This window comes from Xiphophorus hellerii, chromosome 4 (genome assembly GCF_003331165.1).
Source record: "Xiphophorus hellerii strain 12219 chromosome 4, Xiphophorus_hellerii-4.1, whole genome shotgun sequence".
NCBI classification, from domain to species: domain Eukaryota; kingdom Metazoa; phylum Chordata; class Actinopteri; order Cyprinodontiformes; family Poeciliidae; genus Xiphophorus; species Xiphophorus hellerii.
In genome coordinates this window covers 29,835,623-29,848,744 of record NC_045675.1, presented here as the reverse complement: position 1 = coordinate 29,848,744, position 13,122 = coordinate 29,835,623, and the positions used below count along the sequence as shown (strand labels likewise).

General features: G+C 37.6%; 1 protein-coding gene across 1 annotated transcript in view; it reads left to right on the top strand.

Annotated features, from left to right (window-relative positions):
- The window catches only part of itfg1 (integrin alpha FG-GAP repeat containing 1), a 170,352-nt gene that overhangs the window by 78,535 nt on the left and 78,695 nt on the right, over nucleotides 1–13,122 (top strand). The window contains exons 11-12 of the mRNA XM_032560744.1: nucleotides 11,528–11,678; nucleotides 12,647–12,755. Of these exons, the coding sequence (XP_032416635.1) occupies nucleotides 11,528–11,678; nucleotides 12,647–12,755 (260 nt within the window). The remainder of the gene's footprint in view (nucleotides 1–11,527; nucleotides 11,679–12,646; nucleotides 12,756–13,122) is intronic.

The following is a 13,122-nucleotide window of genomic DNA, read 5'->3' as shown; positions in this document are numbered from 1 at the left end:
AAAAAATGCAAATGTAGTCCTTACCAGTTTTAATATTGATTAAAAATAAAGTCCAACACCAACACATTACGTTGCATCATCTTTCGTTCAGCAGACTACAAGCCAACATTCCTAAATGGTGAGTGTAAACCCAAAATTCACCCTCACTGCTTCATAGGAATTGTAAGTGGGAACAGGGAGCCGCTTATAAAATACACTAAGATACTGATAATCGTAAGTGTGAGCAGCTCTATACAAGAATACATTTTAGTAACGTAAACACAATGACGGAAAAGAAAGACAATCAGCAATGACTTCAATGTTTTAACCATCCCTAAAAGCTTCTAATTTGGACACGGCTGTACGATAAATGGTTCGTGGAAAGTCTTGAATATGCTGAAAAATGTTTTCTTTCCCATCACAGTCCAGAGTTTCCTCCAGAAAACTTACTAAGCCGTTTATACGTTTTTTTCACTTCAGTTATTTCATCTTAATTAAAGTGTTTAAAATGTATCCATGACTTGCCACTTTGTTGGCTGAGGGTTTTATGGTGTAGACTCGTAAAGACAGGCGGTTGTTACAGCGATCCGGTGAATAGAAAATTATATTTGACCTCAGTCTCCCTATACTGACCATACTATGTTGCCATTGTGCTTCTTACTAAAGACACTCTTTAACCCTTCTTTGCCATCACTGTTACTGGTGTATATATAAAAATAATAATAAACAAGCAATGCTTAGTCTGGGGGGACCACAAGTAAAGCCTGGTGACCCGCCAGGCTTATAATACACTGATGGAAACCCTGTTGTCCAACAAACCGACATGTTATGATGGGATTGTTTGATGTTCATATACCAATAACATTTGTATTTCTTGGTAAACTCCATCTTTACCATGCTATTCCATGTAAACATTTCATTGTCTCTCCACATGAACATTTTAGAAGTAGCCTCTACTCTCAGACGTTAGAGACCATCAATATTTCTTCTTTCCTGGAGAGTTTCAGGGTACAGTATTTTATTAAAATCAGCTTCTCGGTCTTCAGAATAGGAAGAACAGTGGGCACATAGCTACTGAAAAGTGAAACCTTTCAATTGCTCGCTTTTTCAAATCTATAGGTTTCAATTTTACCACACACATTTATATAAGGATTTCCACATGAAAGTGATGCGACTTGTATTGGAAATGGTCCAATACAAGGCAGGAAATAGGACAAAAACATGTCATGTGTTTCAAAAAAACAAACCTCTAGGAACAGTTTTTTTATTTTATTCTTATTAATTTTGTTATTGAGGAGGTTTTTGATGATGTAAATGAACTAGGCTAAGTAGTGGAATCAGACGGGAGCTATGTGGGCTGCTTTATACTTGGTTTACAGTTAGCATCCGCCCTGTTGGGAGTCTCTGCCGCTGCTTGGATGGCAGTTATAAATTGATTCACTTTTCCAGCCCATTGTTTCCATCCTTAACCTAATTCTCCATCCCTGTGTGCAATCAGTCTGCTCGCAGCTCACAGGCAACAAAATGAGTGTTTTGTAAATACAACAAAAAGTGTTTTTGTTTTTTATATCAGACAACAAGCTGATAGTATCTTGCAGATTTGTCCCAGAGATAAAAAATAAACACCATGGTAGGTTTTGAACATTAAGATACTATGAAGTTGCCACTTAAATGGAAGTGGTGACACTTTCATGCTGCAAACAATGAAAGTTTAATTCCAACCCTTCCTGTTTTTGGACTTCTACAGTTTACAAGTGAAATTATGCTTTTTTTCTGCATCAACATTGAAAGATTTTACTTGATTTTTGTACCAACAACAATTCTGTACCACAAAGTAAGCTTAGCATTTTTTTTTTTGAGGGCACTAAAGTATCCGTTAAATTCACTGGAGGTCACAGGCACACACACAAATATGCTATTGATCCGTTGCCCTCAGGAAGGAAGTGCATCCTGTGGCCCCGGAGTGTTTGATGTGGAAATGGTCCGGTCCGGCTTTAAAAGAAGCCCCCCCACCCCTTCGTCATAAAAGGAAGGGTTTAAATGTCGCACCTTGCCCTCCGACAGGCTGCTCTACAAACGAACGTGCATTCTGGTAGGAGTGTTAGCATCCCATGTAGCCCAGTATGCATGTAGCAGTGTGAGGTGTGATGAAGCTATTTCTGGAGTACAAAATGAGGTCACAGATGGAGACAGCTGAACTTAAGTGATTTCTGTTGTACCTCCCGATGCTACATGACAGCGTGTCACATGCACTGTACGCGCCGTGCAGCTGATTACTGGCGACGCCAAATCCCCGAGACCAGAACTGCTATTGTCCTGTACGATCCACCTTCAATTATCGTAGCTGTCTTTGCCGAGGTTCACGAATCAGTGCAGAGTCGGGGAAAGCCTTGGAGAAATGTGGCACATCTGCACAGTCCACATTTAGACACATTTATGTGTAGAACTATTCAGGCTGTAGGTCAGACTCGGTGTCTGACAGTAACAGAATAATGTTAACTCCGCCTGACAAGCCTCCCTTCCTCAGTTAAAGGATGCATCTAATGTATTCTGTCTGTGCCTTAGCAGTAAACATGCTACACAAAATAACAAAACCAAACCAGTTTTGTTTGGGATGCGTGACATAAAGTAATAAAATATACTATGTCAAGGTTGAAAGACATCACCAATAACCTCAATGTTTAAAGCTGGAATAAGTAACTTTTATTAAAAATATGTTTTTTTTTGTTTTTTTTACATATTTCCTGAAACTATCAATATATTGTGACCGTATAACTTTAGAATCTATGAATAAAATTGACTTTATCTGCCTTCTGGACAAATACAATGCTCAGTAAAAACCAACTAATCAAATTCTGGAAGAGTGTATTAGCATTGTAAATCACTCTTGTGTATGCGCTGCACAGAGAAACAACTTACCCTTGCAGGTAAAATGGTTATCTGCCATCATCAGTGGCCAAGCTAAGTAGCTGAGCATTCACAGCCGGCTCCTGTGGAAAAGGTGTTGCAGCCCTGCAACCCTTTCCTTGGATGGATGCATGGACAGACAGCATAGCATACTCAGCTAGCATAGATAGCTAGACAACAATACAAATAGTATCATTTAAAGGCTCTTTTACTTTCTTAGTTATAAATTATCCACTGACTTACTTTAATAAAACTACTGTAGGCTAATTAGAGTGAATGTGTGCAATACTATGCTTTTAGTGTAATTTAGAACTGAGAATGGTAGAAAACATGTAATGTGATATCAGAGATGTAAATTAATGTTTTGGATGTAACAACTTTTCAATGTAAGCATTTATATTTGATAACAGATGGATGATTTTTAAACTTAAGCAAAAAAAAAAAAAAAATAATAATAATAATAATAATAAATAGCGACTTTAATTGCTTAATTTTCTCCTTAAAATACAATTTCTGTTCCATGAAATGTTTTAAATCAGTGGTGCCCAGTCAGTCCTTTAGGGTCGTCATCCTGCATGTTGTATTTTGTTTCCCTGGTTCAGCACACCTGGATCTAATGATGGCTAACATCTGTTAAAGCCTGCTGAAGAGGTAATTCAACCATTTAAAGCTGCTGTGTTGGACCAGGGACATGTCTAATACCTGGAGGACTCTGACCCTTGAGGACCAGCTGAGCACGCCCCTGCTTTCACTTACCTTGTGAACATTCATTTTTCTCAACATGTCTTGTCTTTTTACTTTTAATGAATAAGTGCTTTACAGCAGCCAATTCCAGTTCGGCCTGTTAGTTGAATAAAGGCATATAGAGGTTTCAAAACAGTAACAAAACAAAATTAATAAATTTCTCACTCAAACCTTTCCAATGATTTAAAATAAAAGTGCTTTTAATGAGAAACTATAGAAAGTGTCACAGTGAACAGAATTTTCTACTTTTGTAATTAACACAGTGTTGCTCCTCCCCCACCTGTTGCTCTTAGCTGTTTAGCTGGAAGAAAGAAGCCTTTGCTGTTTCTCACAAGACAAATTTGACCATTTAAAAAAATATTTTTGGTTGCAAAAACACAGACGGTAATGGTGTAGAAAAAAAAGCACTATCCATCTCCTTGTTTTAAAGACTGCAGTTAGTCAGCTGACTGCAGGTTGAGCCTGAGCAGATAGCTGACAGACTACCCAAAATCAGCCTGTTAAACTCCCAGTTACAGCTGCTCTGTATATGATTCACACTGACTATATCTACATTTGCATTTAAAATATCACAAAACTTTGTCAATATTCCGCTAATGTTGAAAAAACACAGTTTTGCAATTGCGGTGTTTGCATTAAATTAATCCAACTAAAATAACTGGTGAATATGTTTGTTCACACATTAAGTCATTTAAAGACATAATGACATGATTCTCCAACCACTTCCTGTCGCATTCATCATCGTGGTTTGGGCCAGAGGCCATGTCCTGTTGTGGATCATGTGACTCGTGGGATGTAGAAAAGGTGTTTCCCTTGCAGAGTTGCAAAATAAACCAATTTCAATACGGCCAACAAAAACATCTCATCCTTTTCTCAAAACCTTTTCTCAAAAAAACAAGAGTTTTTTTGAAATTGGTATGTTTCCATTAATCAGATTTACTTTGAAAATATCAAACTGCCCTATTAAATGGTCAACGGAAATGCAGCTACTAACATTTCAGTTACAATGCATTATATTTGTGCTTGACAGTAAAATATTTGGTCACTAACTGTTGTTTATATTCATCTTTGATCTAGATTTGTTAAGCAAGACTCTGAAACTCAGGAAGAGTAGTGAAGACATTATGATGACTGAAAATAGAGACTAGTAAGGAAAACTGTAGATAATTGCATCAGTCATTGCAGTACTGAATATTATCCCAATATTTTTCTAATTTTTAGATCTATTAAGATCTTATGTTCAAATCTAACAGTGGTCATTTATAAGATCAATTTTAACTGTTGAAGGCAATGTTATATTATTTTCACATCAATAATAATTGAGTAGTTATGCATTATTTGAATAAAACCAGTGAGATCATGTCAAACAGTTTTGTTTTAAACCATGAGAATCTCATCCTGGCCTATGCCTGGTTTCCATTAAATGAGCTTTAGTTTTTCTGTAAATGTATATAGACCCGTGTATCTGTGCACGTTTCCATCTATCAGTATTCAGTCCAACATAGCAGCTGCCAAAAGCTTAGGAGGCTGTTGCTAGGCAATGCCATTTAAAATCCATCCTTCTCTGTATGTTGGAAGCAGGGTGGCTCTGTTTGTCTTCTGGGGTTGGAGCTAATACCACAGTGTAAGGTTGAGTAGCATGAGACATTTGCCTTGTTTGTTTTCTGCAGCCACTTTTCAAAAATGTTCAGTCTGGTTTGACCTCAGATCACTTGAAACAATTGAAACTAAGCAGCTTTCTAGAAACAAAACAAAGAGAGAGGACGTTTGCAATTTACATTTTCTAAAGAGGCATTCTGAAAAGATCACTCATCTCGCTTACGTTTTGAAGAGACTTTTGGTCAGGCCACTTAAGTGTACATCCTTTGTTGACTCTTAGAAAGTAGGTCCATCCATCATAAAGCAGGATTATCTATCATAAGCTGACAAAACAGATACCACATCTGTTGTTCTTTGTTTCTTTTTTTCCCAAGGCCCCCGTTGAGTTCATCGTGAGGTTAACTTGCTGTCTGTTGCTGCTTCAGAAACTGAATAGAAGTCAGCAAAGTTGGTGTTTAAGACATAGATGTTACTGTATGCACAGCACAGATGGAGTTCTTAACTTGAATGCTTTGTTTCATACCCAAATAAAAGCACTTTTCCTCTCTGCCTGCCACCATTTTAGCAGTTGTAGAGACTCCCTGCGTTGGTTGATTGGAAAATCACCATAACCCGACTGATGATGTGGATTGCACTTCACATTTCATGTGTCTTATAGCTCTTTATTAGGAAAAGGGATACAGTAAGAATGGAGTCATATGTTGATTTGCTTTACACGTCTTCATTTTCTGTTAATCGTTTTGTTTGTTAGGTGAATGTTGTCAAAAGAATACAAAACCATCGAATGCAGAGACTCCATAGCACTGTGGTGAAGGGAGCATGAAGCCACGGAGAGATGACGTGGAACTAAAGGAGTCCGTGAGAGCAGGCGGACCATACAGAGCGGTGACGCTGCCAGAGAACAGTGTTTGACTTTGATTGTGACAACATGAGTCACCACTTCTGTTCCTCACCGTAGGGTCCGAGAATGAGAAACCACAACACCCCGGGGACCCAAAAATGTATCACTGTCCATCTGAGTGGACATGCCCTCGTCTTTCCTTCGGCCAGCTTTGAGCCACGACTCCTTCATCCTCTTCTTATCAAGTAATAGGTCGGTGATGGTAGAACTACAGAGTTGGCTGATTTACATAGAGAAATTAATACTTGGTGACTGTAGAAAGTCTCATCTGGGCCTTTGAGGGCAAAAAGGGCTGGTTAGGAAAATGTTTGTGTCCTCAATGGATTATTGTCTGACTGCGTGTGTCTGTTTCAGTGAGTAGAGTAGTCATTTTGAAATCTGAAAGCGGTGGGTTTGATTCCAACTCCCTCTTGCCACAAGTCAGTGTAGTCTTGAGCAAGGCTTTCAAGCCAAAGTTGTCTACCAATTTGGGTATGTGCGTCTATGGCAGTGTAAATGGGTGAATGTACATGTTGTCACAACTCTTCAATATCTAGTCAGCCCTGCTTCTGTTTCTTTTTTTCGGTCTTTTTTATTTCACTCTGACTGCCGTTGTATGGTTGCATTTGCCTTGCACTCATTGCATTTCCTCTCCTATTGAGCAGGTGTCTATAGTGAAACGTATACCACTACACAGCAGGAATGACAGCAGCAGATACAGAAAGCATGCTCTTCATCAATAAATGTAACACCATTTTAAATCATGTGAAGGTCAGCTATCATCTGAGTTTTTAATGACCGCATTCAGAACAACTCCTATTTTTATATAGCATTTATAGTATTACTATATTAATACCCAACTCTGTTTCGAAGTAGTCGGAATTTACCATCAAGAGTTAGACGTTAGATTTTCACCCAGGGAGTCTGAAAAGAGAGGTAAAAGACTCTTTTCCAAAGAACTGAATGACATTCTGTTAAAGAAACAGATAAGTATATTGAAAAGAAAATTTTCAAATACATTTTGACCATTCATAAAACTAATTCAAAGCCAGAAGGCATTCAGTTGAGTCCTTGGTCATGTGACTGAAGTAGAGCATAAAAGTAAAAATGGAAACTAAAGTATTTTCCCTTGAGCTCGACGGTGTTGAAGTGGAGCTGGTGAAGGACAAAAAAAAAAAAAAACAGAAGAAATTAGATGATGGGCTAGGGGGTGGCATCAAAAGCGAGGTAGTCAGATTTGTCCAGACATTCACCATGATCAAGTTTACTGATTAGTGAAAGCTGGAAAGTGCAAGGACAGGCAGGTAGTGGCTTCCTTGAACGCTTGAGGTAGAGAAAGAAAAGGGTCATGGGCATGATTAGCTGGATGTCCTCCTACCAGCTGACTACTCCTCCAGAGTCCAATTAGAGTGGAGGTGGGTACAGAAAGAAACCGTGGAAGATTCCTTACATACTCGAAATAAAAAAACCACAAGTCCTGACACAGAAGTCATGTTATAATCAAAGCCCCCAGACACACAACCCTAGACATCCACACCGCTGATGGCATGCTGAAAGAGCACAAGGCATGGGTTAGAGATTATTCCTTCACTTTTCTGAGAAACAGTACTTGCTGATGCTTGATTTTTATTACACGATGTGGTATTTCAACATTTAACTCACATTTCCACAACTAGCATTATAATGCTCCAGTAAATGTATATATACACCGTTTTAAATTTTTGCATCCAGAATCATCAAAGTCTTCTCTCCCACCTTGTGACAGAAAGATATTTTGGAATGATCAGCTTTGGAGCTGAATCAGAAACATCATGGCAACATGTGAAATCCTAGGATTAGAAGCATACCCTACATGTCCTTTGTGATTCCATACATCTTCACTTTATAGAGCTTGATTTCTACATCCTTAAATGAACCTTAGAAGTTTGATCAGGTATTTCATAATGATATAAATAAGCATCTCTGTAGTTATTGCACCAAATACGTCAATATATGTACAAATTGTTTCAGCAATCTTAGCTGAACACAGACCTTGAAATGACATATTGTACACCTCAATCAGAAATATGCTGAACGTCATATGGGAAGGTTATCAGAATATAAATATACTAATAAAAATGTTTAATGTAGCAGATTTTAAATCTGTCAGATTGGCTTGGTTAGCACCAGGCGATAAAATGATGCTAACAATTATTGCTGTTTAACACCTGGAGGACAAACAGGATAAATTATTTTTCTACCTTTTAAGTCCACAGCTTTTTCAAAGTACTAACAAGGCTGCCAAGTAGTTTTAATCACATTTACAGTGTAGTCCTTTTAGACTGTGAACAAAGATGCCAAAGAAAACGAGTTTTATTTCTCCATTTTATCATCCTTATCCAAGTTTGTAGGACACAGTAGGAGTATAACCGTAAAAACTGCAGACAGACTGTGATTTTATGCGTATAAAAGCAAACGGCAACAAAAAAAAGCTAAGGTTGCAGTCTGCTGCCGGCCACACAAGCAAGATACAGCAAGCAATGCTGTTTCTGTGTCTTGGCAGAAGGATGCGTGTGTGAGTGTGTGTGTCGCATAATGACCTTGAGTTCATTTCACCAACGCAACCCCTGCAGCGCTGGGAAAGGACTCCTTTGAAGTACCCGACTCTCAGAAAGAGCAAACAGACATTAGTGGACAACCAAATGCCTTGTACGGTTCAGCCAGGGGGGTTTTCTGTATCTGCACGTTTCTTTCTTAACATTGACACCAACACATTTTCACATGGTGGACCACCTTTCAGAGGCTTGAGGTGCTGAATATGTACCGGTTAAGTCAACTGAACCGCAATCAGTCCCCAGCAACAACAGAGAGCAATATTGTTGCTGCATCAGTGGATCCTGTATTGCCTGTGTTGTTGTGTTCATGGGTGACACAGAATGACCTTTTAGCACACCTCAGACTCTTTGTGTACAATCATGGCCAAAGTCATTATGGCCCTTACTCGCTGTCAACCTTATTCGATCTCTGTTAGACGAGACGTTACCATGGAGCTCTCAAGAGCAGGTTTTGGTCTCAGATGGAGAAAAAACATACAGACAATTAACCAGTTGATTGATTGATTGATTGAGCACTTAACAACAACTAACAAATCATAAGAAAAAGAAAATCAACAATAAAAATAAGGGAAAATTGCACTAATCTAAATGGTATTAAAATTCTGTCTAAAGAAATAAGTCTTGAACTTAGACTTAAAAATGTCTGGGTGGAGCAAAGATCTATAGGAGGTTGTTCCAGTGTTAAGGTGTTACCACTGGAAAAGCCCGGTCACCTCAGTGCTTTAGCTTAGTCTGTGGGACATCTAATAAATGATTTGATGACATCAGGGATCTCCTTCATAGAGGAAGACTTAAAGATTCAGATAAATAAGATGGGGCAAGGCCATTAAGAAAATAAAAAAGGTAAAATCAATTCTAAAATGGTCAGGAAGCCAATGTGAAGAGGATAAAACAGGGTTTAACCAACTCCCCACGTCTTGGGGAGTTGGTTAAAAGACGGGTTGCTGCGTTCTTTTACTACATTTTCTTGTTTTTATTCCAAAACAATACTGGCGATAGTCAGTTCTTACTAGTTTTATAAAAGGCAAAAGTGATACGGTGTTATTTTTAATATCGTGAGCTCTTGTATTACATAATCATGTCAAACCTCTACCTACAGCGAATTTCTCAAAAAGTAACAGATCAGCTTGTTGAACTTGCTGTAGGAAGTTACAACAGAATCAGCCAATAAGTGATCATTGATTTCTGTTAAAACTTCTGTCTTCATAATTTTTCCCACATAGAGTGCATTCTAAGTATTTGGTCTCTCTTGCTTTTGTGTATTTTGTTTCCCTAGCTTATTTTATGTCATACACAGTGCTTCAAATACATTTAGGTAAAAATGACAAGAAATCATTTTCATGATATAAAACTTTCATATTATCTGTTAAATGAGTCAACATTATCTCCACTTAAAATGAACAATTCTGTTTTTTGAATAGTATCAATATTTTTATTTATAAAGAACACTGACTACAAAAGAAATTAAGCATTCAGATTGTCAGATTATCATATTGTAATATAGAAATCATTTTGTCTAATATGATGTATTATACTGTAGTAGCACCTCATACATTAGTTGCGTCATTCCCAGAAGGGAGTGTAAAATGTACTATTTCTACCTCTTTGTTTGTAGAGTCTAAGAATGTGTGTGAAGCAGCTTCCCCAAACAGAAGTAGAAAGAGGTCAGTTCGGTTCCCCAGAGGGAAACAAGATGGTGTTGAAACAGTCTGAAAAGGTAGATGTGGTGAAAGGAAGAAAAAAGGTTAGAGCTGTAGGGATTTCATTTAGTTCCAGGAAATCAATCACAGTCTGCCTGCATTTACGGAACAAGGCCACATGTGTTTACAACAACAGATGCAAAGCAATAAAATAATAAGAGCCTGTTTTGAATTTGATCAGAGGAGCTACATTGAAGGGGGATGAGGGAACACAAGTTCTATTTTTGTGTGCACCTTAGTTTTACCTGAACTCAGACACACACTTTGTGTCTTTATTTGTGTACAAGAGCAGCTGAAGGTTTTGTTCACATTTTCTCATAACTGCGGCCTAAGAAAGCCCTCATGTTCAACCTCAAGTCATCAATGTTTTCGGGTCTAATCCAGGAGCCTGTAACCCTGTGTATGGTCCTTCACATCGTTCACTGTGACTCTTAATAACTTTAGCCAAAAATGCTAAAGAATTAAACAATGTTCTAAAGTATATGGGTAATTAAAAACATGGTGACTTTAGCAGGTTTTCCTAGGTGTTTTTATGCAGTATGTGTATAAGATTCCTACAAGGAATGACACTAACAGTGTAAGGATTACTCTATTTTTACAAAGTACATTTTTTGTGTGTGTGTATCTTCTGGTTGCAAACATACATACTTTTGTGACATTATTTTCAATACTTATTAGTTTAGAAAAATTGCTCATTACCTTAGTTTAACATTATCAGAGCAAGAGTCTAGAGGAACACCTACTCGTTTATAAATCAGAGACTACTAATTCTTAGACAGAGTTATACTCTGTGTTTTCTTTTTCTCTTCGTTTGCTCTTTCCTTTGGTTTGTTGTTTTGTTGTATTTCTTTCTAATTCATGTAAAGCACTTTGAATTGCCTTGTTCCTGAAAATGTGCTATATGAATAAACTTACCTTACCAACTGAATGCTCTGTTGACAAAAATATATTCATTCATTTGATGATATTCTTTATGTTAAAACCTAAAATCAAAAATTGTTGTTCAATTGAAAAGTCAACACAAATTTATAGAGGTCTTGAATTGCTTGGCACAATCAGTGGTAACCTCACCATCACCGTGTTAGATGTAAATAATAAAGAGTATTTATTTCTGTTCTTCCCAGTGATCAGCGGGCCTTCCTGTTGGAGAACGCTCCCTGTAACGCCCCCAACTGCAGCAGCGTGGGACGAATGTTCCGCATCCACTGGGACCAAACGGACCTGGGAGCGATCCAGAAGGCCGTCATGGCTACTTTCTTTGACATCTATGAGGACGTGAGTAGAGTATCTTTATTATTATACGCTGCTTTTTCCTTGCGATACTCTGTTCCCAGTTCACCAGTAATGAATATCTGCTATCTTTACCCGGTTGAAATACCTAATAAACTTATCAGACTTTGTGAGAATTTCAACATTGCTAAATAAATCTGATAGAGTAAACAAGAATATTTTGAATCTTGAGTTAATAAAAGCGTATTATTAGGATTCTGTCTACCACGAAAAACAAAGTGTTTATATATATATATTTCTTCCTTTTTGCTCCATATTTGGTTTTAGCAGATTGTTTCCTTAGATTATTGTCACTAATCAAATTAAAAGCTCCTCAACCAGGTATGCAAACAATTGGTCTACTTATGATTAATTGTCAATTAATGATTTATTAAATTAAATTTAGTTCCAATTGATTTACTAGTAACGTTCTCAAAGACCTTCTTTGACTGTTGTTGTGTGGCTGCCATCCAGAAGAGGGCGCCGCTGGTCATCCTTACGCAGATCGAGTCGATACAGGAATAAAGATGGCGGGGCATTCCTTCCTGTTTTGTTATATTTTACAAATATGTCAAAGTTAAATATGAGAAAACTACCAGTTTGTGTTTATTCAGAGATTCTTTAATACAGCTGACACACAAAAAATAGTTAAAATATAATATGTGCTTCCTTTCTTAGGAATATAAAGAGAAAGAAAACTTTTAAAGGGTTTCAAGAAAATGGCCGCTTATCAGTTAATCGTTTGTCAGTCAGTAAGACCAATCAACTTTTGATGAACTCATTAATTGATAACTTGCACCCCTATTATCAACACTTCAGTTCTTTTACAGCCCTTTTTATTTACTGATTGATCCTCATTGATCCTCATATATATTCTGATCCATACGGGCATCCATAGTATGTCCCTGTCCTGATAATTACAGCGGCTAAACTTCTCTTTATGTTTTGTTTCTTATCTCTGTCTACATTTACAGGGAATATTAGACATGCTCATCCTGAGCGAGGCAGAGGGCAAAAGCGACTTAATGATCCACGCATTGAAGAACAATTTTGAAGCTGATGCCTATTTTGTTAAAGTGATGGGTAAGTGACTTACTGGCCAGATTTTCTCCTTTCTCGTCTTTTGTGTAAAAGAAGCAATTTGAACAAAGGAAAAAAGGCTTTTTTTTTTCTAAAAGTGTCTTCAGCACATTACACACTAGTTTTTTCTTTTATTTGCTATAACAGCCCCACCTAGACCAATTAAACACAAGCAAGTCTATTCCCCAATCTAGAGAGCAGATGGCCGTAACTATTATCTGTCATATAATTCAGATTTTTTCGTCTGCAGTTCCTCCGTTGGTGCTGCAGTCTGGAGCTCGTTTGTGCTCTGTGATCAATTCCAAATCCATTAAGTTAAAATGGATATTTTAAGCACAAAACTTCTATGTCCCAAAAGCCAACATGTATA